A 26,568-nucleotide genomic window follows, 5' to 3' on the forward strand; every position below is an offset into this window, starting at 1 on the left:
ATTGCAAGGCGGATTCTTAACCACCAGATCAGATATTAGGGAAGTCCCTAATATCTCTTTAAGGGTGGAACATGCTCTACCCAGACCGCCAGGGAATTCAGGTCCCTTGGGGGTAGCCCTCAACCAGTGACCAATGGAGGGAGTTGGAGGATCAATACCTCAGCTCTCTCACCCCTGGTGTGGGGTGACTCTGATCTCCCAGGGCTCCCTTGCAGGACTGAGCTCCAGCTGCCTGCAGTGAAGATTTGCTTGATTATGAGAATGACCAACCATCCCAGTGTGCCCAGGACTGAGTGTTCCTGGGATGCAGGATTTTGAGACCTAAAGTTGACAAGTTCCAGGGCAAGGTGCTTACTCCAGTGATATCTCATCAATTACTGACTGCTCCCTTCCTTCCTTCTGCCACATCCCTGCTCCCCTACAGCTGCTATCTCTGAGGCAATGGCACTAAATCTTCATCTCCGTCTGTTTTGGAGAGACCCCAACCTCCATCATGCCCTTTAAGCGGCCCATCAGCCACTCCCACCCAAGCTGAGCACTTTTGGGGCAGTTGCTTAGTTTTTTTCTTCCCACTATCTGGTTTTCGTCTTGTGACAGCCTCTTTTCTTAAAAATAAATAAATAAATAAATAAATTTATGTGGCTGCTCCAGGTCTTAGTTGTGGCGTGTGAACTCTCGGTTGCGGCACATGGGACCCAGTTTCCCGATCAGGAAGCAAATGTGGGCTCTGCGCATTGGGAGCTCAGAGTCTCAGACGCTGGACCGCTAGGGAAGTCCCTGTCTGGTGACAGTCTTTTGAAAAAGGATCTTCTGTCATCTTCATGTTATGTGGGGGAAAGCAGAGGTTTGGGCAGGGAAATGACTTGTCTGAAGTCCTGCCGTTAAGTGGCACGTCTCAGGGGATGGGACCTGGGGCAGAGATGGGCTTCCTCACCCCTCGGCACACACTGCCACTCTGCTGTTGAGGGCCTGGTATGTGCTAGGTGCTATCTTACCTTTGTCTTTTTTTTTTTTTTTTTTAATTCATGCATTTGGATTTCCCTGGTGGCTCAGTGGCAAAGAACCCGCCTGCCAATGCAGGAGATGCAGGTTCGATCCCTGGGTTGGGAAGATCCCCAGTATGCTTGCCTGGAGAATCCCATGGACAGAGGAGCCTGGCGGGCTCCAGTTCGTAGAGTCACAAAGAGTCGGACATGCCCGAGCGACCAAGCACGCGAACACATTCAAGCATTTGTTTGGCTGAGCTGGGTCTCAGTTGCGGCACATGGGATCTAGTTCCCTGACCGGTAATCCAGCCCACTCCCTGCGTTGACAGCACAGAGTCTTAGCCACTGGACCACCAGGGAAGTCACCTCTCTCACGTCCTTCTTATGCATTATCTCATTTAATCCTTACCCCACTCAGGAGGGCAAGACAATCACTCCCCCACTTTGCAGAGTGGGAAACCAAGGCCAGGAGAGGTGGCAGAGCCCAGGTTCAAGCCCAGGCAGGCTGCCCCTGAGCACACATCCTTAACCACATGGCTGGTGCCTCAATACTTGTAATTTCCTCTTGGCTGAGGCGGCTGTGGCCATTTGGGTACAGGGGGAGTCTAGCTGCCAGTGAGTCCAGCTGGCAGAGGGGAGGAGGGGCCCAGATGGCAGGCCTGACTGGGAGCGCCCCAGGCTGGTGTCTGGACCGGCAGGCTGAGTCTGGGCCTGCCCTGGCACTTGCTCCCAGCCCCAGCTCCTTGGGGACCCTCCTGTGCCCTGAAGTGTCCTCCACTCTTCTGCCCCCACCCCTACTCCTGCGGTCGGCCCAAATACCAGACAGGGCGAATCTCAGCTTTCCCCCAAGCATTCCTCGCTCCTGTGGCCCGGCCCAGGCTGGCCGAGGTTACGCAAGCGGAGCTGGGGTGGTTGGGGGAGGCGGGTGGGACCAAGGGGATGGGCTGGCCGGTCCTCACCACCCCATCCGGCGCCTGCCCGCCCTCCGCAGGGCGGGGAAAGGGTGGGCCAGCTCCCCTGAGCCCCTGGGGGAACGGGCTGGTGGGGGGAGGAGGGAGGTTTGTGTGAGATGGGGGGCGGTGGCGGCCACAGCACAACCTCCAGAGGTGACCGCCTGGTTTCCATTAAGGAACTCTGGTCAGCAGTTCGGGCGAGACGGCAGAGCACGGCTGGCTATGGTAAGGTGGGGCAGGGGTGGGTCTGAGGGTGGGGCCTGCCCGCCTGCTGCACACCCCCAACCAGGCGGGGATGCTTCCGTTGCCATGGTGACCCGGTGCCCAGTCTGGGGACACCCTGACCTGTCCCTCAACTCCCAGCGACTGAGCCTATTGCTGCTGCTCCTGCTGCTGCCTGGCCCCCAACCCGCCCTTGGCATGGAGGATGACGCCTCCTTCCCCCACCTGGGGGAGAGCTCCCAGCCCCCACCCCGGGCCTGCCCCCCACGCTGCTCCTGCCCCCGGCCCGACACGGTGGACTGCGACGGCCTGGACCTCCGGGTGTTCCCGGACAACATCACCAGGGCTGCTCAGCACCTCTCCCTGCAGGTGGGGCCGGCGTCTGGGTGCAGGGAGGCTCCCAGGGTGGACGGGGGAGCCTGCAGAGTGCCGGGGTTGGGGGTGCAGGGTCCCTGTGCAGGGGTGAGGAGCTGAGCGTGTGGGTCGTGTTGGTCTTGATGAGCACACAGGGGTCTGTGCAGGAGTCAGGTGAGAGGAGGTGGGGGGCACAGATGCTGAAAGTGGGAGGGGCTAAGGGGTGTTGGAGGGGTCAATGTCTGCTGATTACGGGGTTGCTTGAGGTCAAGTGTAACGAGGCATCCGGGGTCAATTGTGGGGGTGGATGGAGCGTTGGGGGTCAGTGTCTTTTTGTTACAGGTTTGTTACAAAGTAATGCCTTTGGGATCAAGTACAGGGTGAAGGTTCAGTGGTAAAGAACCCTCCTGCCAAGCAGGAGACGGGAGTTCAATCCCTGGGTCAGGAAGATCCCCTGGAGGAGGGCATGGCAACCCACTTCAGTATTCTTGCCTGGAGAAGCCCATGGACAGAGAAACGTGGTGGGCTACAGCCCATGGGGTCAGAAAAAAGTCGGATATGACTGAGCGACTCAACAACAAACAACAGGGTGAAAGGGTGTCGGGGCTTCCTGCTTAGGCTGACAGGAAGCTGAGAAGCAGGGCTTGGGGCCATCTGTTGAGGGCCCAGGGCCGCGGGGGTCAGGGTGTGAATGTCGGCCCCCACCCCGGCCTGCCCTGCAGAACAACCAGCTCCAGGAGCTCCCCTACAACGAGCTGTCACGTCTCAGCGGGCTGCGGACCCTCAACCTCCACAACAACCTCATCTCCTCTGAGGGTGAGTTGGGGGGACAACAGGAGGAGGCCCGTCCACAGCCCGGTCCCCGCTGCCCTCTCCCTCCCCAGCTGGGTCTGTGGGCAGCTCTGTGGCAGTTCCCAGAACTGCCCTTTGCTGAGCAGGATGGAAACTCAGGGGATGGGGGGCGGGGGCTGTGGCTTTTGAGGACACAGCGGGGGCGGGGCCTGGAGGAGCCTCTGCCAGCCTCCAGGCTGGATGGGAACACAGGCTGCCCCCTGCCCTCGCCACCCGCCAGGAGGGTCCCCTCACTGCCCACCTCATGCACAGGCCTGCCCGACGAGGCCTTCGAGTCGCTCACACAGCTGCAGCACATCTATGTGGCCCACAACAAGGTGAGCACCCCACCGTGCCCCCACCCCCGCCCCAGGCCGGGCTCAGCAAGGGTGCAGCCAGCTGGGGTCACACAGCGCTGAGTGGAGGTGGGCGGCAGGCGGGAGGGGCAGGATGGGCGTGCCACCGGGACCATTGCAGCTGTGCTCCCGCAGCTTTCTGTGGCCCCCCAGTTTCTGCCCCGCTCCCTCCGGGTGGCTGATCTGGCTGCCAACGAAGTGACTGAGATCTTCCCGCTCACGTTTGGAGAGAAGCCAGCGCTCAGGTATAGCCCCTGGCCCAGCCCAGGCCCCGCTGGGTCTTGTGTAGGCCTGGGGTCACTCTGCACCCTGGGTTCTGACCGGGGTCATGAGCCAACCCTGGGAAGCTCTGGGTGGCGGGGGAGACAGGGCCCCGGATGCTCTGTCTGGAGAATTTCAGACTGGAGGAGGGTGCACACACTCACACATACACTCCACACACATATACACTCACATACATACACCCACACATTCGCACAGGCATTCACACACACACTCATTCACACACGTTCACTCAACCCACCCACCCACTCACACACACCATACACTCAACACACTCACACATTCACATACTCACACTCAAACTCACACACACACTCAACACACACTCACAGCCACACCCACCCACCCATACAAATCACACCCACACCACTCCCACACACACTCTGACATGCACACACACACACACACTCTGAAGCCTGCCCTGAGCTCGGGCATGGGGTGGCAGGGAGGCTGGGGCCGGGCTGGTGGCAGGAGCCTGGCTCCCCTCAGGTCCGTGTACCTCCACAACAACCAGCTGAGCAACGCCGGCCTGCCCCCTGACGCCTTCCGCGGCTCTGAGGCAGTGGCCACCCTCAGTCTCTCCAGCAACCAACTCAGCTACGTGCCCCCCAGCCTGCCGCCTTCGCTGGAGCGGCTCCACCTACAGGTGCCCCTCTCCGCCCGACCACCCCCACGTCCCCACTCCCCTCAGGGCCCTGCACCTCGGTCCTGGGGGACCCCTTGTCATCCCAGCAGTCAAAAGTGTCTTTGGGTCCTTTCCTCCGGCATGGGTAGCTCACAGGCTCTCTCTGAGCAGCCTTGCTCAAAAGAACACCTTGTCCTTTACTCAGGAGCCCCCTGTGGCTCCCTATTGCCCTCTGCCCTGGACCCGCAGTCTCATTTTCTCCTCCCTTCCCAGAACAACCTCATCTCCAAGGTGCCCCGAGGAGCCCTGAGCCGCCAGACCCACCTCCGTGAGCTTTACCTTCAGCACAACCAGCTGACAGACAGTGGCCTGGATGCTACCACGTTCAGGTGGGGCCTGGAACAGGGCTTTGGTGGGGTGTAGGCTCATGCTGGCAGTAGGGTCTGAGGACTTAGAATCTGGGAGCCCCAGCCTTCCATTTCACCACCCCCCTTTATGGCCAATTCAAAGCCTCATTTGGTGTGTGCCTATCGTGTACCAGGCGTGGCCAAGCACCTGGCCTCCAACCAGCTGGTGCCTTGGTCTTATTACCCAACATCACAGATGCCACATGAAGATCTCAGACCCAGAACTCTGACCTAGTCACCCCAGACTTACTTCCTGCCCAGATCTCTCAGCTCGTCACCCCTAAATTGAAATCTCCACCTTACATTTCTCAGGTGTGTGCTTGCATGCTCGGTCATGTCTGATTCTTTGCAACCCTGTGGACTATAGCTCACCAGGCTCCTCTGTCCATGGGATCTCCCAGACAAGAATACTAGAGTAGGTTGCCATTTCCTTCTCCAGGGGATCTTCCTGATCCAGAGATTGAACCTCCATCTCCTCCTCCCCTGGCAGGCAGGTTCTTGATCACTGAGCTCCCTGGAAAGCCCAGACATTTCTCAGGACAGCTCCTCAACTGTCCCACCCCAACCTGCCCTGCAGTATCCATCAGGGGCCTCCACTCTGGATGCCCAGCCCGACGCCACCTCTCTCTCTCCTGTCAGCAAGCTGCACCGCCTGGAGTACCTGGACCTGTCCCACAACCAGCTGGCTGCGGTGCCCGCTGGCCTGCCTCGTACCCTGGCCGTGCTGCATTTGGGCCGCAATCGCATCCGCTGGGTGGAGGCAGCCCGGCTGGGCGGCCTGCGGGGCCTGCGCTACCTGCTACTGCAGCACAACCAACTGGGGGCCACGGGGCTGCCAGCCGGAGCGCTGCGGCCACTGCGGGGCCTACACACGCTGCACCTCTACGGCAACAGGCTGGACCGAGTGCCCCAGGCGCTGCCCCGCCGCCTGCGGGCCCTGGTGCTGCCCCACAACCGTGTGGCCGCGCTGGGCGCCCGTGACCTGGCCTCCACGCCCCGACTGGCCGAGCTCAACCTGGCCTACAACTGCCTGGCCAGCGCCCGCGTGCACCTCCGGGCCTTCCGCCGGCTGCGGGCCCTGCGCAGCCTCGACCTGGCTGGCAACCAGCTGACCCAGCTGCCCTCCGGCCTGCCCGCTGGCCTGCATACCCTTCGGCTACAGCGCAACCAGCTGCGGACCCTCGAGCCGGAGCCGCTGGCTGGCCTGCACCAGCTTCAGGAGCTCAGTCTGGCACATAACCGACTGCGTGTGGGTGGCATTGGGCCTGGCACCTGGCATGAGCTGCAAGCCCTGCAGGTCAGGGGCAGGCTAGTTGGCCATACTATCCACAGGGCAGCTCCTTCACCCCTCTGTCTGCTTGCCCAGCTCCTCCCCTGGAAAGCCTTGAAATGCTAGAGAGCCCCCACTGTATGTAGGCTAGCCCTGGGATGCCACGCCCTCCTCCAGGAGATCTCTGACCCAGGGATGGAACCCGGGTCTCCTGCACTGCAGGCAGATTCTTACCATCAGAGCCACCAGGGAAGAATGGGGTTGGCCCCAAAGTTCATTAGGCTTTTCCGTAAGATGTTACGGCAAAACCTGAAAGAACTTTTGGGTCAACCCAATACTGTCTTTGTGAGTGATCAGCTGCATCAGTGGCTCCCATGGCAGGGACCCTATCTGGGCCCCCATCACCTAGAATGAGGCCTGCCCCAGAAGGGACTCAGTTTACCTCTGTGGAGGGCAGGACTTGGCAGCCATGAAGTAGGTGGGGGCAGGGGGCAGAAGAACCAGGTTGGGTATACAGGAGGGCCTGGGAGGGGAGCAGGTTGGGGCTTGGCTGAACAGGTGGCCCAGGGCCTGGGGCCACCACGGCGCCATCTCTGCTTGCCTGCCCAGGTGCTGGACCTTAGCCACAATGAGCTGTCCTTCGTGCCCCCTGACCTACCCGAGGCCCTGGAGGAGCTGCACCTGCAGGGCAACCGCATCGGCCACGTGGGCCCTGAAGCCTTTCTCAGCACACCACGCCTGCGTGCCCTCTTCCTCAGGTACCCTGCGGGTGGCCGGGTTAGGCAACTCCAGGTAGACAGGGCAGGGCTGTGGGCTGTTAGAGGGCCTAGGTGGGCCTGTCCCCTGGAACATGCCCTCACACCCATCTTCTGGTCCAGGGCCAACAGGCTTCACATGACCAGCATTGCACCTGAGGCCTTCCTGGGCCTCCTGCACCTACGCGTAGTGGACACGACGGGGAACCCCGAGCCAGTCTTGGTCCGCCTGCCGCCCACAGCCCCACGTCAGCCACGGGCGGCAGGCCCCTGAGCCCAGAGGAGCCCGGTAGAGCTATGGACTAAGGAGACAGTGCCCACCTGGGGTCTTGACCTGGCTCTCCTGGGCCTGGAGAGCTGGGCCTGCCCATCCTGTGCTGGCGGGGATACTGGGACGGGCCACCACCCAGACACCCAGGGAGCCCAGGAGACTGGAGCAGCCAAGCGCACACTGGGCGTACAGGCAACCCGGGCCCTGCTGGATGCTCCCCAACTGCCTGTGCAGATAGAGACAACAATAAAGCCTAGACCCGGCCTTCCCTGGTGGTCCAGTGGTCAAGATTCCATACTTCCACTGCAGGAGGTGTGGGTTCAATGCTTGGTTGGGGAACTAAGATCCTGCATGCCTTGCAGCGTGACCAAAAAACAAACAGAAAAACACCCCTAGCCCTTTCAAGTGCTCACTGCAGACCAGGTGCCCTTCCGCTTGTGGCAGGGGCTCTCATTGTATCGTATCCAGCAGCGGAAGCTGAAGCTCTGGGACGCTAAGTGCGTCCGGCAGTCTAGTCCAGGTCCTGGGGCCCCCGAGCGGCAGGGCTGCCTTGCAAGGCCCTGAGACACACATGGGTCACCAAGCACCACCACGTATGACCTGACCTTGTGTGTAAACCCTGATACGCCCAAGGCCACCAGCTGGAGAGACGCACGCAGATGCCCTCAGGTGCACTGCAGACCCCAAGGACACACGCACGGGCCTTCACACACATCCCTGCAAAGAGTGTGTGCACAGACCATGTCCTTCACGGGCACGCTCCCTGCCAGCCTGCTCCTCTCGCAGGCACCTCTTCATCAGCCCCCTGGGGTGGGGCAGCCCAGCCCAGGCACGGGGGGCAGGAACAAGAAACAAGGGCAGGACAGAGTGAGCCAGGTGCGGCCCTGGCTGTTTATTCCATGTCTGCCCTGGGGGCCCAGCTGGGCCAGAGCAACCCTCTGGGGAGCCTGGCTGACCCTGGCTCGCCTCAGCGGCTTCTTTGGGGTGTGGGTGGGCATCAGGGTTAAGGCTGGGGAGGGACAGGAAGTAAAGTGCTTGCAAGGGCCCTGGGGGCTTGGTCCCAGCCACCCTCCCGCTTTGGAGGCCGGCAAGGGGCTGTGCACCCCTAGGCTGTGCAAACGGACTTTCTGGGGCCCACCCAGCTGCGCCTGGGTGAGGGGCACACACAGGCTGGCAGGCCCTGCCGACGCCCCCTGCCAGGGGAGGCTCCAGCCGGGCCAGGTGGGCCCAGTGGGGGATGTGTCCGTCCAGAGTTGACTGTCCACTGATTGTCTGCTTGTCTGGTCTGAGGTTGTGGTAGTATTGGGGCCGCAGGCCCGCTCCCAGCTCTCCGGGGGCCGCCTGTCCCTTTGCCCCTCACCGGCGGAGCCGCTGCAGCTGCGGGGAGAAACGGCCTGGGTCAGGATGGGGGACACGACCACACTTGCCCACCTGGCTCTCAATGCCTAAGCTGCTCACCTCACTCTCGACCAGGTTCCGTCTATACAGTGCCTCCTTGGCGGCCTCCTAGGGGGTGAAGAAGGAGTCAGCAGGCAGCCCCTGGTGGCCCTGGCCATGCCCCCACGCCCGCCCGGCTCACCCTGCTGCCATCATTGCCCAGACGCCGGGCGGCCTCCGTGTAGAACTGTAGCTGGCGCTCCAGCTGGGCCATGTACTCTGAGGGATGGAGGTGGCGAGGGGCATCAGGATGGGGCCTGCAGCCCCCACCCCTCCCCCGACACCCATCCCTGAGCTCCTACCCCGCCGCATGCCCGGGCCTCCCTGTTCCAGCTGCGCCCGCTGCCACTGGCTGCGCTGCATGATGTCCTGGTACTGCTGCGCCACCTCGGGGGGCACTGGCCGCCGCGCCTGCCTGAGGCCCAGGATCTGAGGTGGGGGGAGAGGATGCAGAGGGAGCTGTGAGGGACCTGCGGACCCCCCAGTCCCGCCCCACTGAGCCTCGCAGGGCAGTACCCACCTTCCGCTCCAGACGCTCTTGGTCGAAGGCCAGCACACTGAGACTATGCAGGGGCCGTGCTGATCTATGGGGTTGGGGAGGGGTGAGGGGCTGCAGGGAACTCCCATTCCCAACCCTGTTAATTCAACAAACATACTGGGCCCCGGGGAACAGTGGGAATCAAGCCAGGCCCACCCCTGTATTGCTGAATCCACAACCTGACAGGGACAAGGGGTGTACACCCAGGCAACTGTGATGCCAGGTGTCAGGGAGGGCTTCCTGGAGGAGGTGACGGCCAAGCTGGGAATCAAAGGAGTCAGAGTTGGGCAGAGGAGCAAGGAGCAAGTGTGACGATAGGGGTGCTCAGGGTATTATAACACAGAGTAGCCAAGAGGCTCGTAAAAACTAAATGTAGCCATGAACCAACAGGAAGAAGTAGGGAAAAAAAGGCTGGATTATTGACAGTGGTCTGATCACAAAAGGTCTTAAAGATCAAGCTGAGGAGTTTAAACCAGATGCTCTAGGAGAAGAGGAGCCAGGAAAGGTTTTGAAGCAGGTGAGAAACATGCTTTAATTTGTGCTTGATGATAAGTCGTCCAGGAGAGGCTGAGATAAGAGGGGCATTCTCTCCAGCACGGCTGGGCCCAGTCACCTACCTGTTCCCTGGCTCCCTCGTAGGAGCAGGTATGGGAGAAGCCTTCCCTTTGGGCCCAACAACCTGCTTCAGAGAACAGAACTAGTCTTGTGAGTCTCGGCCACCTTGACACAAGCCCCACCTTCCCCCCGGGGCTGCTGGCAGGCAGGGGTCTCACTGTGGGCACGGATGCTGGCACGGGGTCGATGACCAGCCACCTCTCAGTCGTGGTCTCCAACTGCTGGGCCGTCAGTGGCTCGCGAATCCGAACCATCACCTCCAGCCGCCCGCCTGTGGGCCTGCGACCATCCAGGACCTGGGGGGAGTGAGGGGAGGCTGTTAAGAAGCAGGCAGTGGGGATTCCCTGGTGGCTCAGTGGTAAAGAATCCACCTGCCAATGCAGGAGACGTGGGTTCAATCCCTGGTGTGGGAAGATCCCACATGCTGCTGAGCAACTGAGCCCATGTGCCACAACTATAGAGCCTGTGCTCTAGAGCCCGGGAGCTGCAAGTACTGAGCCCCCGTGCCGAAACCACTGAAGCCTGTGGACCCTAGAGCCCGTGCTCACAACAAAAGAAGCTCCCGCAACGGGAAACCTGCGTACCACAACTAGAGAGTGGCCCCCGTTTGCCACAACTCGAGGAAAGCCTCTGCAGCAACAAAGACCCAGCACAGCCAAAATAAATAAAATTACCAAAATAAAGAAATAAATAAAAGAAGCAGCAGGCTGTGGCTGGAGGCTCAGGGCTGGGCTCCGGGACAACCAGGGAAATTTCCAAAATATGAGCCCCTGGGTATGGCTGAGACACCAGCTGCTCTTAATGGAGCAGGGTGCAGAGGGTACTTAGGGCTGGGTAGTAGGGAAGCCTGGTATTTCCAGGGAGGGGCTGTGCCAGCAGAGAGGACCTTTGGGAGGCTCAGGGCAGGGAGTATCTGGTTGATGTTCGTGAGTGGCATGGCTATACCCAAGTGTTCAGACCAATGTCCACCTCTCACCTCAAGGACCTCTCGGACCTCACATGCCGTCTCCAGGGCATCCAGTTTCAGCTGGGCTGTGCCCAGGACCCGGTCGGTCTTAAAGAGCCCCCTGTGTGTGTGAGAGGGGACAGGGTGGTTGGCCCTGGGCAGCTCCCCCTCCTCTGGAGGCCCAGACAGCACCTGTGGCCCCAGCTCACCCCTTGTGGACCACTTCGAACTTGATGCCTTTGGTCTGGATGGCCCTTCGGAAGCCACGGTGGCTGCGGTTGATGCAAAGCTTGAACTGCTCCTTGAACTCTGCCAGGGGAAGGAGGGAGAGAGGAGGCGCAGGGTCAGCTTATGGTCTCATGGGCTTTCTGCGGGGAGGGGAGGCGGGGGACTGCTTCCTGCCAGGGCTCACCAGGGGAGTCTGTGTTTTTGATCACGCTGGTCTTGTCTTTCTGAGCTTCTTCCTGTGACCAGACAGGAGGTGAAAAAGCTCAGGGCTGGGGCCTGCCCTTGAACCCCTGCCGGAACCACACCCTCCAGGCCTGAGGGGGCTGGAGCCCATCCCCCCTCAGCTCCCCATGTACCACGTTGGGATAGGGGAAGTCGAACCGAACAAAGACATCCAGGTCACCAGGAGACAGCCCTGTGGGAAGACAAGGGTCAGAGTTGGGCAGACGGGTGGACCCCACAGCCCTGCCCCTTGCCTGGTGCCCCCTCACCTGGCGGTGTGGGCAAGCTGATGCCCTTCACGATGAATAGGAGCATGTCGTTGCTGCTGAGGTCAGGGAAGATCCTTCCGGGAGGGAGGGCGGGAGACAGGCACCTCAGTGCCACCGCCCTGCCCGCCTTCTCGGCCCTCCCCCCAGTCTCTTGAGGGTGTCTCAGGTCCTAGGCTTGAGTTTTAGAACCAGACAGACTACAATTCTCTATTGAGGTCTGCCACTGGCTACTTGTTTAGTCCTTTCATAAATATGCACATATTTATTTGGAACCAGCTCTGCACCAGTCAGTGGCCTCACCTCTGTGGGACCTCTTCCCTTGAATAAGATTTCTGGAACCTTCTAGAATTTTCTGGAATCTTCTAGAATTCACCAAGTGCCCTAGCTGCTGTGGGACCTTCTCTTTCTCTGACAAGGTTTTTTGAGCATCTACTATATGCCAGCCAGTGTCCTCACTGCTGAAAATACAGAGGTAAATGAGGCAGACCATGCCTGTGTTCAGGGAGCCCTGGCTAGCTGAGTGAACAGATGACCCCTGAATATATAAACAAACAAAACAAAAACAACTCTGCAGAGGATTAAAACATGGGAGTGTGCTTGGGAGGTGCTGCTCTAGACAGAGCCATCAAGGAGGGCTTCTCAGGAGAAGTAACATCATAGGTGACTCAATGTCAAGAAGAGGCTGCTACAGGGACTTCCCCTAACAGTCCAGTGGTTAAGACTTCAAGTTTCCACTGCAGGGGGCATGGGCTTGATCCCTGGTCACGGAATTAGGATCCTACAGGCCATGCAGTGCAGCCAAAAAAAACTTTTAAAAAAGAAAAAGAAGAGGCTGCTACATGGTAATCTGCTTAAGAGGGTCTAAGCAGAGGAGACAGCCGATGCAAAGGTCCTGAGTGGGAACACGGCTGATGTGTCTGATTGACCAAAAATAAGTCTGTGTGGCTGGGGGTGAGAGAAGTGGGGTCAGTGAGAGGAGATGAGGGGGTGACAGGGAGCCAGGCTCTGGAGATGTCGGGGAGCCAGGGTGAGGGGTGCAGGTTATCCTAAGTGGTGATGTTAGGTTACCCCAGTGGCCACCCCTAACCTCGTGTACAAGTGGGAAAAATGATCCCAACTCCCTGGAGTGTGAGATGATGCAACAGGAACAGGACCCACCTCACCACTCCATGAGCTTGCCCAGGCCTTTGCATTCACTAGACTGTCCCCATTTCCAAACGTGTCACTGTCAACACTCCATTGCCATCCTTTACTTACATGGCACGTCTACCTCAGGACACTTGCACATGCTCTGCTCCCACCAGACCACCCAAACTCTCCTCCAGAAGCAAGTCCTCTGCTGGCTTCTGGGGAGTGTGAACCCCTCTCTCCAAAAGGGCCAGTGGCAGGGTATAGGGGGCCTTACTTGATGACGCTGAAGGTTCTCTGTTCAAAGCGAGCAGTGGGTGTGGGGAGACCCCGGGCAAAGGCCTGCTTCAGAATCTCCATGCTCCGCTTACAGTCCTCCGCCAGCTTCTCAAATCTGCCAGCGAGAGGGCCCTGCTCAGGTCCCTTGTCCCAGGGGCAGGCTGCGGGGTGCAGAAGTTAGTGGGGCATGGGGGCTGGGCTTCTTACTTGCTGGTTTCAGCGATGTTGCCTAGCTGAGTAAACTGGTTAGAGTGGTTCAGGCACATCTGGGGGAGCAGAAGAGAGTGAAGGGAGGGTTGGAGGGGCACCGTGTGCCTGGTGATGACCTGGGCAGGGAAGCCCCCTTCACCTCGTGCTGCTGCCTTATGAGTTTGGTGAGTTCGCCGTAGCGTCGGGCAGACTCCTGAGACAGACCCGGGCCAGGACGCTGGACCAGGGCAAAATCATCCTTGTTGACGGGGGCAGGCGGCACCTGGGGAGGACAAGGCTTGTGAGGGAGGGGCCTGCTGGACAACCATGAGCAGACCCTCCCAGGGCTCTGTGGAAACATCACACCTCCTTCAAGAGGCCTTCCCTGACTACAGCTTCATCCGCAGGCCCTGTTCTTCTTTCCCAAGGAGAAAAGTAATCCTCAAAGAGAAGTGGATGGTCTGTCCCACATGGCACAATTTGTTACCCTGATCTCCAACTCCTCTTCTCTAGTAATGGAATTCTGGCTGGACAAACAGCAGCCCAGCAAGAGACTACATGTCCCAGCCTCCCCTGCAGCTAAGTGTGGCCACATGACTCAATTCTGGCCAATAGGAGGCAAGTAGAAGTGATGGTAACTCCACATCACTGCCCCATGGCCCGGATGAAGATAAGGCATCACTTATCTGGTCAAAGGTCAATCCACTTTGACCACAAGGACAAGAATGACCTCCTAAGGTGTCACAGAGTAGCAAGATGGAAAGAATCTGGGCCCTGAAGGGCTTTTTTAGAGGTCTCTTTTAGAGACCAGAATGCCCTAAGTGTTACATACAGGAAACATAAATGTCTGTCTTATTTCAGCCACTGTCTGGGGCCGGGAAGAGGAGTTTGTTACAGCAGTTTAACCTGGACCCTGATGAATACATTCTAAGTCATGTGACTGCTAAGTGGCAGAAGTCCGAAGGGTGAGTGCCTGGGAAGGTCCAGAAGGCCTAGAGGGTTCACCTTGGTGATGTCCACAGGTAGCCCGTTGCGTGAGGCCTCCAGCATGGGCTCCAGCCCCTTGGCCTGGCGCAGGTGCATCTTGGCGCCCTCCACGTCGTTCTTCTGCTTGGCTCGCAGTGCAGCCTGCAGGAGCTGCTTCTTGCGGCCCTCCAGGAAGGCCAGCTGCTGCTGGGCTGTGGGTACAGGGGTGTCTGCGGGTGCTGCCCCACCCACAGCCAGGCAATTGGCTGCCCAGGTGGGGAGGGCTGTACCTACCTCTGGTGGATGTGCCTTTGGGGGCTGCTTTGGCTATGGGGGCGGATCCTGATGGGGGTGCCTTTGAAGGTGGGGCTTTGGGCTGGGCTGTGGGGGCTGCAGGGCTGCTAAGCTGCAGAGGGATGGAGAGCAAGTCAGAGCTTTCCCAGCACCTGTGATGAGTCTGCTGCCCACAGGGTCGAGGCCTGACAGCGACAACACTGACCATCTCAGTTTCTATTTCCTCAGCACTGAACACAACATGTGATCTTGTTCACACTAACCCTTGGCAACAGCCCCTGGAGGTAGGGACTAGTACTGTGCTCACTGTACAGAGGAGCCCGAAGTTCAGAGGGCAAGATGACTTGCCCATGGCCTCATGGCCAGGAAGTAGCAGGCCCGGATGTGCAGCCGGTTTTTCCTGGCTCACGGCCAGGACTACTGGGGCTTTGCTTTGCTGCCCTGCCACTCCCCTGCCTCACCCCAAGGCCCTGGCCCTTCACACCTTTTTAGGCTCCTCGTCCTCTTCGTCCTCAGGGCCTTCATCCTGGTTGGCCAGCTTCATGGCGGTCTCCAGGACCCCCACCAGGCTCTGCTGGGTGGGCTCGGTGGCCTCCAGGCCCTGGATCGGGGGGAAGCCTAGGTGGCCAGTTGGGACCCGGTCAGGAGGGTGAGGCCCACACTATAATGGTTGAGACACAGGGTCTTCCCCTGCTAAGGAGCTTCAGGCCTTTGAATCTATGTGGGTTGGCCAAAAAGTCTGTTCTGATTTTTAAACCCTGAACAAACTTTTTGGCCAACACAATACTTTGCGTTTTCTTGGTTCTTTCTTTTTTTTGTAGAAGGGCAGGGTGGGCTGCACCGCAAGGCATGTGGGATCTTACTTCCCCAACCAGGGATCGAACCCACGCCCCCTGTAGTGGAAGCACGGAGCCTTAACCACTGGACTGCCAGGGAAGTCCCTGAATCTATTTTGAATGCAAGGAAGGAGCTGCCGCTGGTTTGGTGGAGATGTCAGACCATTCTAACCTCCCTCTTTGCTCTTGGCTCCTCTTGCCTGACCCTGGCTGGGTCTTGGCCAGACTCCATCAAGCAAGCACCATGTGAGGTGGCGTGCTGGGCATAAGAGGTGGCCCTGGGCCTGGAGGGACTCCCGGGGGACCAACGTGCAGAACTGTAATTGCTCTCGTGGTGGACAGACAGGCAACTCTGAGATCCCAGAAGACACCTCCAACCCATTGGCAGGGGTGATGGGAGGCTGGGAAGATCTCTGTAAAACTGAGAGCTGATGACTAGGAAGGAGTGAGTCAAAGAAGAAATGACCAGGGGCTTCCCTGGTGACTCAGTGGTAAAGAATCCGTCTGCCAAAGCAAAAGACATGGGTTTGATCCCTGATCCAGGAAGATGCCACATGCTGCGAAGAAACTCAGCCCCAGAGCCACAGCGTCTGAGCCTGGGTTCTAGAGTTCAAGCCGCACTACTGAAGCCCACGTGCCTTAGAGTCTGTGCTCTGCAACAGGAGAAGCGACCGCAATGAGGCCTGTGTACCACAACTAGAGGGTAGCCCCTGCTTGCTGCAACTAGAGAAAAGCCTATGCAGCAATAAAGACCCAGCACACTCAAAAATAAACATATAATGTTTTAAAATAAATAAATGACCAGACAGTGGTGGGATCGTGAACAGAATCTTCAGATAAAAACCTCCTAATTTTTAGTGTTTGCCAATTTCTGTGGTGTAAACATTCCCGTGGTAAATGATTTTAGGGTACCCATTGTCTAACAAGCTTACAGAATTTCTGAAGGTGCAGCCATCAGCTCCCTGGGACTGGAGAGCTGGAGGGAACAGCACCTGTGAAGGCTCAGAGGTGGAGCCTCTGAGTGGAGCCCACTGGTGGAGTGGGGCTGGGGGCAGGGCCTACCTGGAGGCACAGGCAGCTCCGCCACGTCCACCACTCGGCCAGCCTTGTGGGCTCGAATGGCATCTTGGTATTGCTGCAGGGAACACAGGTGTCAGGGCTTCCTGGGCAAGGTCTCTAGGGGTGGCCGACCCGCCTACTTGGGTCTCCACGCACCTTGACGATGCGCTCATGCATGCGAGCCTTCCGCTGGTCCCCCTTGGTCTTGGCTTGAGCCGCAGCCACGTGGTACCGCTCCATCCGCTGCTCTAGTGCCTCCAGGAGAGTCTTTGGGGGTGGAGGAGCCTCTGGGCCAGACCAGACGGTAGAGTTAAGGGTCTTGGTGAGGGGAGATTGTCTTGCTCTGGCCGGCCCACCCCACAGGGTCCCAGGAGCCTACCTGGTGTGGAGGGCACCACAGCAGGAGTTGGAGGCTGCACAGGTGGTGATGGTGGGCTCTGGGGCAGCTGGTCTATGGGTAGAGAGGTCCAGTCCAGTGTGGGGCTTACTTGCGGCTGCCCTTCCCCCGACCAGGCTAGTCTGGCCTGAGGCTGGGGTCCCTGGGGTCCCCCTGACCAAAGGGGTGGCAGCATCAGCAAGAACATCCTGGAGACCTCCAGCAGTCCTGGAGGATGGGCAGGGTGGGGTCCTCACCAGGTGGAGGGGGCAGGCGCGACAGGTCCACAGGCTCCCCCCGACTCAGGGCCTCCAAGACAGCATCAAAGCTCTGGGAGAAGGAAGATCAGGGGAGGAGGCTGCAGCTGGAGGCTAGGACCCCATGGGGAGCCTCCACGACCTGCCACATGGCAGATGACTCCCCACTCTGTCCCTTCCTTTGCAGCAAGCATCTTTTTAAAATTTTTATTTTTGGCTGTTCTGTGACCAGGGATTGAACCTGCTCCCCTTGCAGTGGAAGTGCAGACTGACCTGGTGGTCAGTCTCTGGACCACCATGGAAGTCCCTTTGCAGTATTTTGCTCAAGCCTCCTCCAAACATTTATGCCCATTTCACAGAGAGGGTAAACTGAGGCTTCAGGAGGTGCAGGAAACTATAGTCACGGAGTGACCAGGATTCAAATCTGGGTCTGTCTTAACTCCAGAGCCCCTGTTCTTTGCTATCACACAATGTTAGAAGCATCCTGTCCTCTACCTCCAACCCTGACCCCTCTGGACGCACCTTGGCCACACGAAAGTGCTTGGCAGCAGCGGCGGTATCTCCCTGCTGCTTGGCGTGGAGGGCAGCCAGCTTGTACTCACGCTGGCGGCTCTGCAACTGAGCCAGGGGGCCAGGGCTGCAAGGACCTGCGAGAGGGAATGGTGCACAAACTATTTCTACTTAATTCTCACAACAAAGGCCCACCTTAGAGATTTGAGAACTGAGGCTCAAAGAGGGGATGCTGTTTCCCCAAACCACACAGCCTGAAGGCATAGTGAGGACTCAACCCTATGACTGTCAGTCTCTACAGCCAATGCTATTTTGCCCCCAAGAGAATTCTGGAAAACTTTCTGTACTCTAACACATTTTTAAGTCGACATCTAAAACTTCATTTCGAGTTGAGACAGTGGCAATGGCTGTTGTCCCTAGTGTCTTCAAACACTGACATTTGATAAAGAAAATCATCACACTACTCTTTTAAATCAAATGTATCCTAACTACCATGGTGATCTGAAACTCACCAATATTTCCCTTTTATTTTTTCAGATTGTGGTAAAATACACACAAGATAAAATTTACCATCTTAACCCTTTTTAAGAATACAGTTCAACGGCATTAAGAACATTCACATTGTTGTACAACCATCACCACCATCCAACTCCAGCACTCTTTCCATCTTTCCCAACTGAAACTCTGTCCTCATTAAACACTAACTCCCCATCCCCCTCCCCCAGCCCCTGGCACCCACTGGTCTACTTTTTGTCTCTGGGAATCTGCCTCCCCTAGGGACCCCCTATAAGTGAAATCATACAGTATTTCTCCTTTTGTGACTGGCTTATTTCACGCAGCATAATGTCTTCAAGGTTGATCCGTGCTGTAGCATGTGTCAGAATTTCCTTCCCTTTTCAGGGTGAATAATATTCCATTATATGGATGGACCACATTTGTTTATCCATTTACAGGCATAAATTAGACAGTGTAGGTCTGGTTCCAGATCACCTCAATAAAGCAAACATTGTAATGAAGTGAGTCACTCAGTTTTTTGGTGTCCCGGTACATACAAAAGTTACTATACTATACTGTAGTCTGTGAAGCATGCAATACCATTATGACTAAAACAATGTACATACTTTAACATAAGAAAATGTCATTGTTCCACAGGGTAACTAAGCCCACGCACTGCAACTACGGAGCCTGAACACCCTACAGCCCGTGCTCTGCAACAAGAGTCGCCACTGCGACGAGAAACCTGCTCACCGCAATGAGAAGCCTGCTCCCCACAACTAGGGAAAGCCCGCGTGTAGCAGTGAAGGCAGCCAAAGATAAACAACTCATTAGATTTAAAAAAGCGTATTGTTAAAAAACGCTAACTACCACCTGAGCCTTCAGCAAACTGTAGCAGTAAAATCGAAAATCACGGATCACAAATCCCCATAACAAGTATAGCAATAATGAAAACCCTTGGAATCCTTCGAGAATTGCCAAAATGTGACAGACAGACACAAAGTGAGCAAATGCTGTTGGAAAAATGGTGCCAACAGACTTGCTCAGAGTACAGTTATCACAAACTGATTTGTAAAAAAAAAAAAAAAAAAAAATCACAGTAATCTGTGAATTGCAATAAAGCAAAGCTGAAGAAATCCAGGTGTGCTTTATCTGTCAACAGAAACTGGACACGTGGAAGCTTCTGGGATCGACCAGGGATTGAACACGTGTCCTCTGCATTGGCCAACGGATTTCCAACCACAGGACCATGAAGTCCTAGTTTTTAAATATACGCCAGGGCATCGCTTCTCGGCCTTTTGGCTAAGATCAAGTGTAAATATATGCCAGGGTTCACAGCGAGCAATTGGGAACTTCAGATCTTCCCTTGTTTACATACACGTTTCCGGCAGAATTGTATCGTAACATGATGCATTTGGGTACTCGAGAGTCTTTAACACCTTACTGTACATTTAAATGTACCTTTCTGCAGTGTATCAGCAAAGTTGGGAAACAGGATTAAATGGCTTTTAAAACACTATGTTAGATACAGATTCAAATAATATACCTAATATGTTCTTAGGAGAAGTGTTCTTAAATTGAAATCAATAAGTACAATTGTTGGTATTAAAAATAAAATACAATAGATACACCACCCACCACCCAGATATACATCCTAGAAACACCTGGAAAACAGTACAAAGTACCTGTTGTACTTTTTCAGACTGATAACTGGACTCACTGCTTTGTTTTGGTGGACTTGCCTGAGAAGGTGTCCAACTTGAAGCAAAACAACTTGACATTTTTTTTTTAATTGAGGTATAATTAATTTACAATGTGTTAATTTCAGGTGTATAGAAACCTGATTCATTTATGTATATATATAAATAAGTGTTCTTTCTCAATATATAACTAAGTGTTCTTTCTCAGGTTCTTTTCCATTATACATATGTAAAATATATAAATCCACTGTATAGCATAAGTTCCCTGGGCTACACAGTAGATCCCTGGTTTTTTTGGAACTATATATATAATGTATATATCTACTCTATAGCATAAGTTCCCTGGGCTATACAGTAGATACTTGGTTTTTTTGGAACTATTTAAAATATAATAAGGTGTATCTGTTAATCCCAAACTCCTAATTTATCTCCCCCTGCCCAATATCGGAGAAGGCAATGGCACCCCACTCCAGTACTCTTGCCTGGAAAATCCCATGGATGGAGGAGCCTGGTGGGCTGCAGTCCATGGGGTCGCTAAGAGTCGGACACGACTGAGCGACTTCACTTTCACTTTTCACTTTTATGCATTGGAGAAGGAAATGGCAACCCACTCCAGTGTTCTTGCCTGGAGAATCCCAGGGACGGGGAAGCCTGGTGAGCTGCCGTCTATGGGGTGGCACAGAGTCGGACACGACTGAAGCGACTTAGCAGCAGCAGCAGCAGCCCAATATCTTGACATTTCTTAATGTGGACCATTTTTAAAGTCTTTATTGAACTTGTTACAATATTGCTTCTGTTTTACGTTCTACTTTTTTGGTCCCGAGGTATGTGGGATCTTAGATCCCCGAGCTGAGATTGAACCTGCACCCCCTGCATTGAAGGCAAAGTCTTAACCACTGGACCACCAGGGAAGTCCTGCAACACCCTGACATTTCATTGGCTTTATCTCCTGCCACTGAAAGTCCCTCTTAGTGTTAAAATTTTTTTTATTTTGGGGCAGAATTACTGTTGGAATTATTTTTTGCACAAAACTGAGCAAAGCTTAACTATATTGAGCTTTTTTGATAAATAATTTTGATATAGTAAGAGTAAAACTGTACTGGCGAGGCAGCTCTTGTTGACAAGGTGGGGGCCGGGTCCACCCACTAGCACGTAGCTCCTGTTTCCTTGTTCATTCTTTTCCTACTTTCCTTTTTTGTCTTTAATGTGCAAAGAAACCTGCTTCACATCATCAAATAGATGAGAAGAGACAGAGTCTTACAGATGTCACATGATTCTCAGGGTCCCTGCACAGCTATATACAAAAAACCCCATTATGAAAAACTGTTGGTGATTTCAGCTGAGAATCTCAGGTTACGACTTCCAATAGTCATCCTTGAGCTTTATTAAAAACAAAAGCTTAGAAACCAGCTTGGCTGAAGCACTCAGAGACTAGGGGTTCACTTTCTGAACCTCAGGGCAGCATTTGGAGTATCTCCTTTGGTTTGCCCCATTTTCTTTTCTTAAGGCGGGGGAAGGGGAGGTTAGGGGAAAGAAAACTTCTTGGGAGGTGTGTTCTCCAGCAAGTGAGTTTTAGGAACGATGGACAAGCTGATGGCTTGGGAACTACTCACTTAACACTCTATGGGTGGGGGCCTTCCCTGGTCGTCCGGTGGTCAAGAATCTGCCTGCCAGTGCAGGAGACATGGGGTCGATCCCTGGTCTCGGGAAGATCCCACATGCCATGGAGCAACTACGCATGTGAGCCACAAATATGGAGCCTGTGTTTTAGAGTCCTCGAGGCGCAACTACTGAGCCTGTGCACTCAGAGCCCATCCTCTGCAACAAAAGAAGCCACCACAATAAGAAGTCTGTTCACCACAATGAAGAGTAGCCCTCGACGCAACTAGAGAAAGCCCGCAAGCAGCAATGAAGACCCAACACAGCCATAAATGAATAAAAATAAACAAATCTTAAAAAAAGAAAAAACTCTATGGGGAATTCCCTGGTGGTCCAGTGGTTAGGACTTTGCACTTTCACTGCCGGGACCTGGGTTCAGTCTCTGGTCAGGAAACTAAGATTCTGCAAGCCACCTGGCACACCCAAACCAAAACAAAACCAAAAAACCATAATGCTGTTCAGTTCTAAAAAGGAATGGCGTTCTGACACATGCTGCAGCATTTTGCTAAGTGAAGGAAGCCAGACACAGGAGGACAAACACTGGATGATTCTATTCCTGTAAAATATCTATAAGAGGCAAATCCAGAGACAGAAAATAGAACAGAGGTTCCTAGGGACTGGGCAATGGAGAATGGGGAGTTAATGCTGAATAGGGGAGATGAAAAAGTTTTGGAAACTGATAGAGGTGGTGTTGTACAATATTGTGAGAGTGACAAATATCACTCAATTGCATGTTGAAAAATAGTTAAATGGCGAATGTTTTGTTAAATATATTTTACAGCTACTACAGACAGAAAACCTCTCCTGTGAGCCTGTGTTTCCCTTGGAAAGTAGGATCTGGGGAGGGAAAGGTGTTAACAAATATCTAAAAATCAGGGCAGGCCCTGTACCCCCCCACCAAAGGGGCAGCCACTAAATGAATACCCCCTCATCAGCCCACATCAGCCAGCCCTGCCTGTGGCCTACCTGGCGGCAGCTGGGGCTTAGCTGAGGCCAGGGACGAGGATGGAGCAGCGGAAGGAGGACTCTCCACGATGACCTGGGGATCTGGGGCCAGTGAGTTCAGAGGGGCTGGCTGGGTGGGGGCAGGTGTGTGGCTGGGTGTGGCCACTGGACCCTTCCCCACAGCCACAGGCGGCGGGATGTCCCCTTCGTCGATGGCTTTGCCCTTCCGGACCGAGGCCAGCAGGTTTTCAAGTGTCTGGGAGAAGGTGTGAACGTAGGTTTGGGAGGAGCCTGGAGCTGGGTGCAGGGGGCAGTGGTGAGGACCTGGTCACCCTCTTGTCTGCCCACTCACCTTAAGCCCCCGGTCGTAGCGCCGCATCTTGGCACTGTCTCCGGCTTGCCTAGCGCTTTCGATCGCGGTCTGGTAGAGGGCCAGCCTCTCCTGCAAGGTGGCCTCCAGCCCTGGGCTGGGGGTTGTGGCCTTTGGCTGCGGGAGGGGCCAGGTGCACAGTCTGGGTGGTGACCCCTCTCTTCCTGGGTTGAGTACCTACTGTATACCAGGTGTGTTGCCCCCTCTAACCCCAAAGGGGCAGAAATCATCACCCATCTCCCAGGGTGGAGAACTAGGGATCAGAGGCACCCCACCACCTGTGCGAGGTTCTGTGGTTGAGAGGGGAGGAGGGAGCCCTTGAACCCTGGGCTGCACAGACCAGTGTTGTCAGGGGTATACCTGGGCCACAGGAGGGTGGGACTCTGAAGCCTTCTGCTCCTCCCCAAGGACCTCATTCAGTTCCGCCTGCAGGGACACACGGCCGGGGGCCAGTCGTGAGGGCCTGCTGGGTGGACACCAATGGGAGGGAAGTCTCCTGCTCCGCCCCGGGTGCTCACCAGCAGGTCATCATCAGCCTCCACGTCCTCCTCGTCTGTTCCCTCCTCTTCATCCTCATCCGGGTCTCTCATGCATAAGCTGGCCATCTTCTCAATGGCTTCCATGGGTAGGGGACCTGGAGGCAACGGGAGGCCCCAGTTGAACCAGGATCCTTCAAGAGTCCCCAGCCTCTTGTCCCATTCACCCATGGCCGTGAAAATTAGGGTAGCAGGCAGTGGTCAGTATGTCTCCCTCTCCTGGGTCTTCCATGGCACCCCAGTGTCCTTGGGCCAGCAGGCACGATCCTACTCCCTGTCGATCTCCCTGGCCTCATCTCTTCCTCGACAAGCCTGAGTTGGAACCCCAGATCTGCAACTTTCTCACTGTGGGACCTTGAGCAAGTCGCTTCACCTCCCTGGGCCTTAGTCTTCCCATCTGTTAGATGGGGACAATAACAGTTTCTCCCTCACCATAGACTGCAGGGACTAAAGGTAAATGCAGCTCTTAGAACAGCACACTGTCAGCATTTTGTTGTTCATGTAACTCTTGTTATTCACGGCACCCATGTTCTATAAAGTTGGAATTAGTGAATAATGAACCAACTGGCCCTGAAGGAAATACAGCATTAGGTTCCCATGAGCCTCTGGGCACAACACTATTGTCAACAGGCAATATATATCCTTGTTTTATGTGTGTTTCTACTTAAAGACACCTTCTTTAATATATATTGTTGATTCGTTAACACGGAACTCGAGGCCAACAGCACTATAACTGATGCCTGAACGAAGCTTATCTACAAGGTACATCCTAGTCTTCTCATGCTAAGGAATAGGAGACAGCACTCTGGCACTACGCTTGGGGACCGTGTGGATCCACAAAATCAACAAAAAGCACAAACATGAGAAAAGCGTGACATTCAACAGACCAAGAAAAGGACACTATTTGTGCGCTGAGACAAGAAGGCAGAGTGTCGCCTCGGCAGGGAACAGGCACACTGGGTGACTCAAACTTTTGGCAGCTCCATGCATGTCTGTGAATGACTGCAAAAGCGCGACAAGCAACTGATTTGGAGGTTACAAATAAATTTAAACCAATAGATGAATTTACAAATTTGGACTCTGTAGCTAACAAGGATCAACTGCATTAGCTATAAAGTGTAAAGGTTCCATGTGCCCGAGCTCCAGCCCCACTTGAGTCCCCTGCCCCCTGCCACCTCTTCCAGGGCCTGTGCACAAACTGTGATTCACCCCCTCCCCCACTCTTCACCTGGCCCTCCCCATTGCAGGTGCCTCCTCCTGGAATCCCAGTCCAGCTCACAGGTCTCCCCTGATCCCAGCCCTGATCACAGAACCATGGGTTGGAAGACATGCCACATCCATTATTGGTGATTATTGCCATTTTACAGACAGGGAAACTGAGCCCCATATAGTTGCTGAAACTCAGCAAGTCACACAGCCAGGTAGTTGCAGAAGTGGGACTTGAATCCTCATTTGGGGCCAGAGCCGATCGCTTAACTCTTCCCCAGAATTAGGCTGCCAGGTGGACAGGGACCTTCTCTGTCTCCATATTCTCATCACCTCAGTGCCCAGCTTCAAACAGGAGCTCAGAAAATGTTCAGGGGTGTACTGAGAGTCTCACCTTTGCCTTTAAGCTTCTCCAAGGCTTGGGGCTGGCCTCCCACCAAGGCCAAGAACTCAGCCTCCAGTTCCTCATCGTTAACTCCATCTTCGGGGATCATCAGGCCATCTGGGGAGAGGTCAACTAGCAGGCCCAGCTGTGGGAACAATGGGGGTTCAGTCATACCATGGGATGCACCCTGGCTAGCTGGAGGCAGCTATGATGGACCTGGAATCCCCTGGGGAGGAACCCAGGGCTCCTGGGGAAAGCCAGTCAGCTGGAACAGGCCCCAGACACAACAGGTGTCCCAAGATGGGCCAAGTCACTCCTCTGGCACAGATCAACATGGGGCAAAGGGCAGGTAGAGAGAGACCCAACTGCCTGCTCTGAGCCCACACCCGTGATGTGTTGCTAGCCAAGTTCAGTGGTGAAATAAGGCCCTACACCCTGCCCCAAAGCAAAGTCACTCTGCACAACTGGGTTTTTCCATTCCAGCATCTTCAGCAGAGGGAGCTGTGCAGGAAGACTGGAGGTGTCAAGAGTAAAAGGAAGCACAGACAGCGCTGAAGTTGGAAGTAAGGTCTTGGCTGTGTGAAATACCTGTCTTCTTATCCTATCCTTATTAATGACCAACCATGATGTGATAATATTAGGCTGAAGTACACAAATTACCCCCCTTTCTTTGGGTCAAAAATGGCCAAGTATCAGCAATCATACGCGCTCCATCTAATGGTAATGATGATGACACCATTTATTGAGCGCTATGTTCTAGCACCCTCTGTAAACTATCACAGATAGTTATGAATTAAGAGTGTTGTGAATTTTCACAACTATCCTGTGACATACACTCTTAAGGTCTCCATTGTACAGATGAGAAGACTGAGGCTTAGAGGTGTGAAGCCAAGTATCCAATATGCAGAAGCCCGGAGGGAACTTCAGGTCAGCCAGACTAATACCTGGGCACTAAGTTTTGGCCTGAGCTCCTTCCATCAAAGAAAAATCAAACTCTCCCAGTGCCTAGGAAAAAGGTAATGAGGGAGGGAGACGGGGCCCAACCACAATTCTGTGGGCTCACGGCAGGCAGTCTGGATTTGCCCTTAGCTCTGGCCAAGCAGTTGATCCCTATGACCTTGGACAGGTGTCCTCGCCTCTCTGGGCCTCAGTGTCCTCATCTGTACAATGGGGATAAAAAAGTATGACCTGGCCAAGCTGACGCCAGGGTTCCACGAGTGCTCAGTCCAGGAAAGCCATAACTGTCTTTCTTACCCCAGGTTCGAGGCCTTCTCCTCCCGGACTGGAGCTGCTACTGCAACAGGTGGCCCTGAGCCCTGGGCGGGGCGCCAGGAGCTGGGGAGCCCGGGCCAACAGGCCTTACTGTGGGGGTCGAACCTAACCTAGGGGGCGGGGACGTGGGCTCACCTGGGAGTGGAGAGCCGGTTCCCCCGGGGGGTGGGGCCCTCCCTCGAATGTGTGACAAGGGTGGGATGGGATACCTCGGCGGGGCCATGGGATACAGACTCACCTGGCGGGCGGTGGCGGCGCCTCGACCCGGGGGTCCCGGGGGTCCCTTCTTCTTGTGCATCTTCCAGGCTGGCTACTCGGACCACTGGACCCCTGGCCTGGCCTTGCCCTGCCTCCTCCCCCGGGGCCTATGGCAGCGCACGCGCCCTTCCTGAGTCCCACGCCCCTTGTCGGCGCCCGGAGACCGCCGACCCCACGCCCTCGGCCCCCAGGTGGCTGCCCCACTTCCGCCTTGGCCCTCGGGCGCCGCGGTACCGGAGCTCAGCCCCTGGACTTGCCGGGCCCACAACACAGAAACTACA

At 55.5% G+C, this 26,568-nt stretch overlaps 2 protein-coding genes and 1 long non-coding RNA gene across 7 annotated transcripts; 2 read left to right on the forward strand and 1 right to left on the reverse strand.

The window, feature by feature from the left end:
• The first annotated feature begins 1,504 nt into the window (after nt 1-1,504).
• PODNL1 (podocan like 1) lies at nt 1,505-7,580 on the forward strand. Of its 4 annotated transcripts, XM_086408886.1 has the most exons (11): nt 1,505-1,989; nt 2,116-2,164; nt 2,303-2,530; nt 3,238-3,331; nt 3,620-3,684; nt 3,838-3,947; nt 4,474-4,630; nt 4,883-4,998; nt 5,656-6,313; nt 6,896-7,044; nt 7,165-7,580. In XM_086408886.1, the coding sequence occupies exons 1-11, from the start codon at nt 1,520-1,522 to the stop codon at nt 7,313-7,315; spliced, it is 2,247 nt and encodes a 748-aa protein (XP_086265012.1). In that variant the 5' UTR covers nt 1,505-1,519; the 3' UTR covers nt 7,316-7,580. The 4 variants fall into 4 exon arrangements, with proteins under 4 accessions (XP_086265012.1, XP_086265015.1, XP_086265013.1 ...); XM_086408889.1 differs by lacking the exons at nt 1,505-1,989; nt 2,116-2,164 and having other exon boundaries at nt 2,171-2,530; nt 4,561-4,630; XM_086408887.1 differs by lacking the exons at nt 1,505-1,989; nt 2,116-2,164 and having other exon boundaries at nt 2,171-2,530; nt 3,856-3,947.
• A 595-nt stretch (nt 7,581-8,175) lies between these two features.
• On the reverse strand, nt 8,176-26,556 carry CC2D1A (coiled-coil and C2 domain containing 1A). Of its 2 annotated transcripts, none has more exons than XM_086408885.1 (29): nt 26,268-26,556; nt 24,767-24,902; nt 23,149-23,264; nt 22,991-23,056; nt 22,613-22,747; nt 22,282-22,516; nt 17,474-17,598; nt 16,952-17,024; nt 16,698-16,769; nt 16,475-16,605; nt 16,322-16,394; nt 14,908-15,041; nt 14,424-14,535; nt 14,169-14,341; nt 13,324-13,446; nt 13,182-13,240; nt 12,973-13,089; nt 11,568-11,641; nt 11,433-11,491; nt 11,261-11,312; nt 11,058-11,157; nt 10,879-10,969; nt 10,061-10,198; nt 9,905-9,966; nt 9,270-9,333; nt 9,052-9,178; nt 8,892-8,968; nt 8,771-8,818; nt 8,176-8,689 (listed from the first exon to the last, which is right to left on the reverse strand). In XM_086408885.1, exons 1-29 carry the CDS (start codon nt 26,325-26,327, stop codon nt 8,669-8,671), a joined length of 2,853 nt encoding a protein of 950 aa, XP_086265011.1. In that variant the 5' UTR covers nt 26,328-26,556; the 3' UTR covers nt 8,176-8,668. The 2 variants fall into 2 exon arrangements, with proteins under 2 accessions (XP_086265011.1, XP_086265010.1); XM_086408884.1 differs by having other exon boundaries at nt 9,905-9,969.
• On the forward strand, nt 14,008-19,092 carry LOC147368408 (uncharacterized). Its single transcript, XR_015166634.1, has 2 exons — nt 14,008-14,128; nt 18,614-19,092. It is a non-coding gene; the product is annotated as an uncharacterized LOC147368408 (long non-coding RNA).
• Nucleotides 26,557-26,568: the final 12 nt, after the last annotated feature.

This window comes from Bos grunniens, chromosome 7 (genome assembly GCF_055505025.1).
Source record: "Bos grunniens cultivar Pamir isolate PY7600 chromosome 7, Bosgru_T2T1.0, whole genome shotgun sequence".
NCBI classification, from domain to species: Eukaryota; Metazoa; Chordata; class Mammalia; order Artiodactyla; family Bovidae; genus Bos; species Bos grunniens.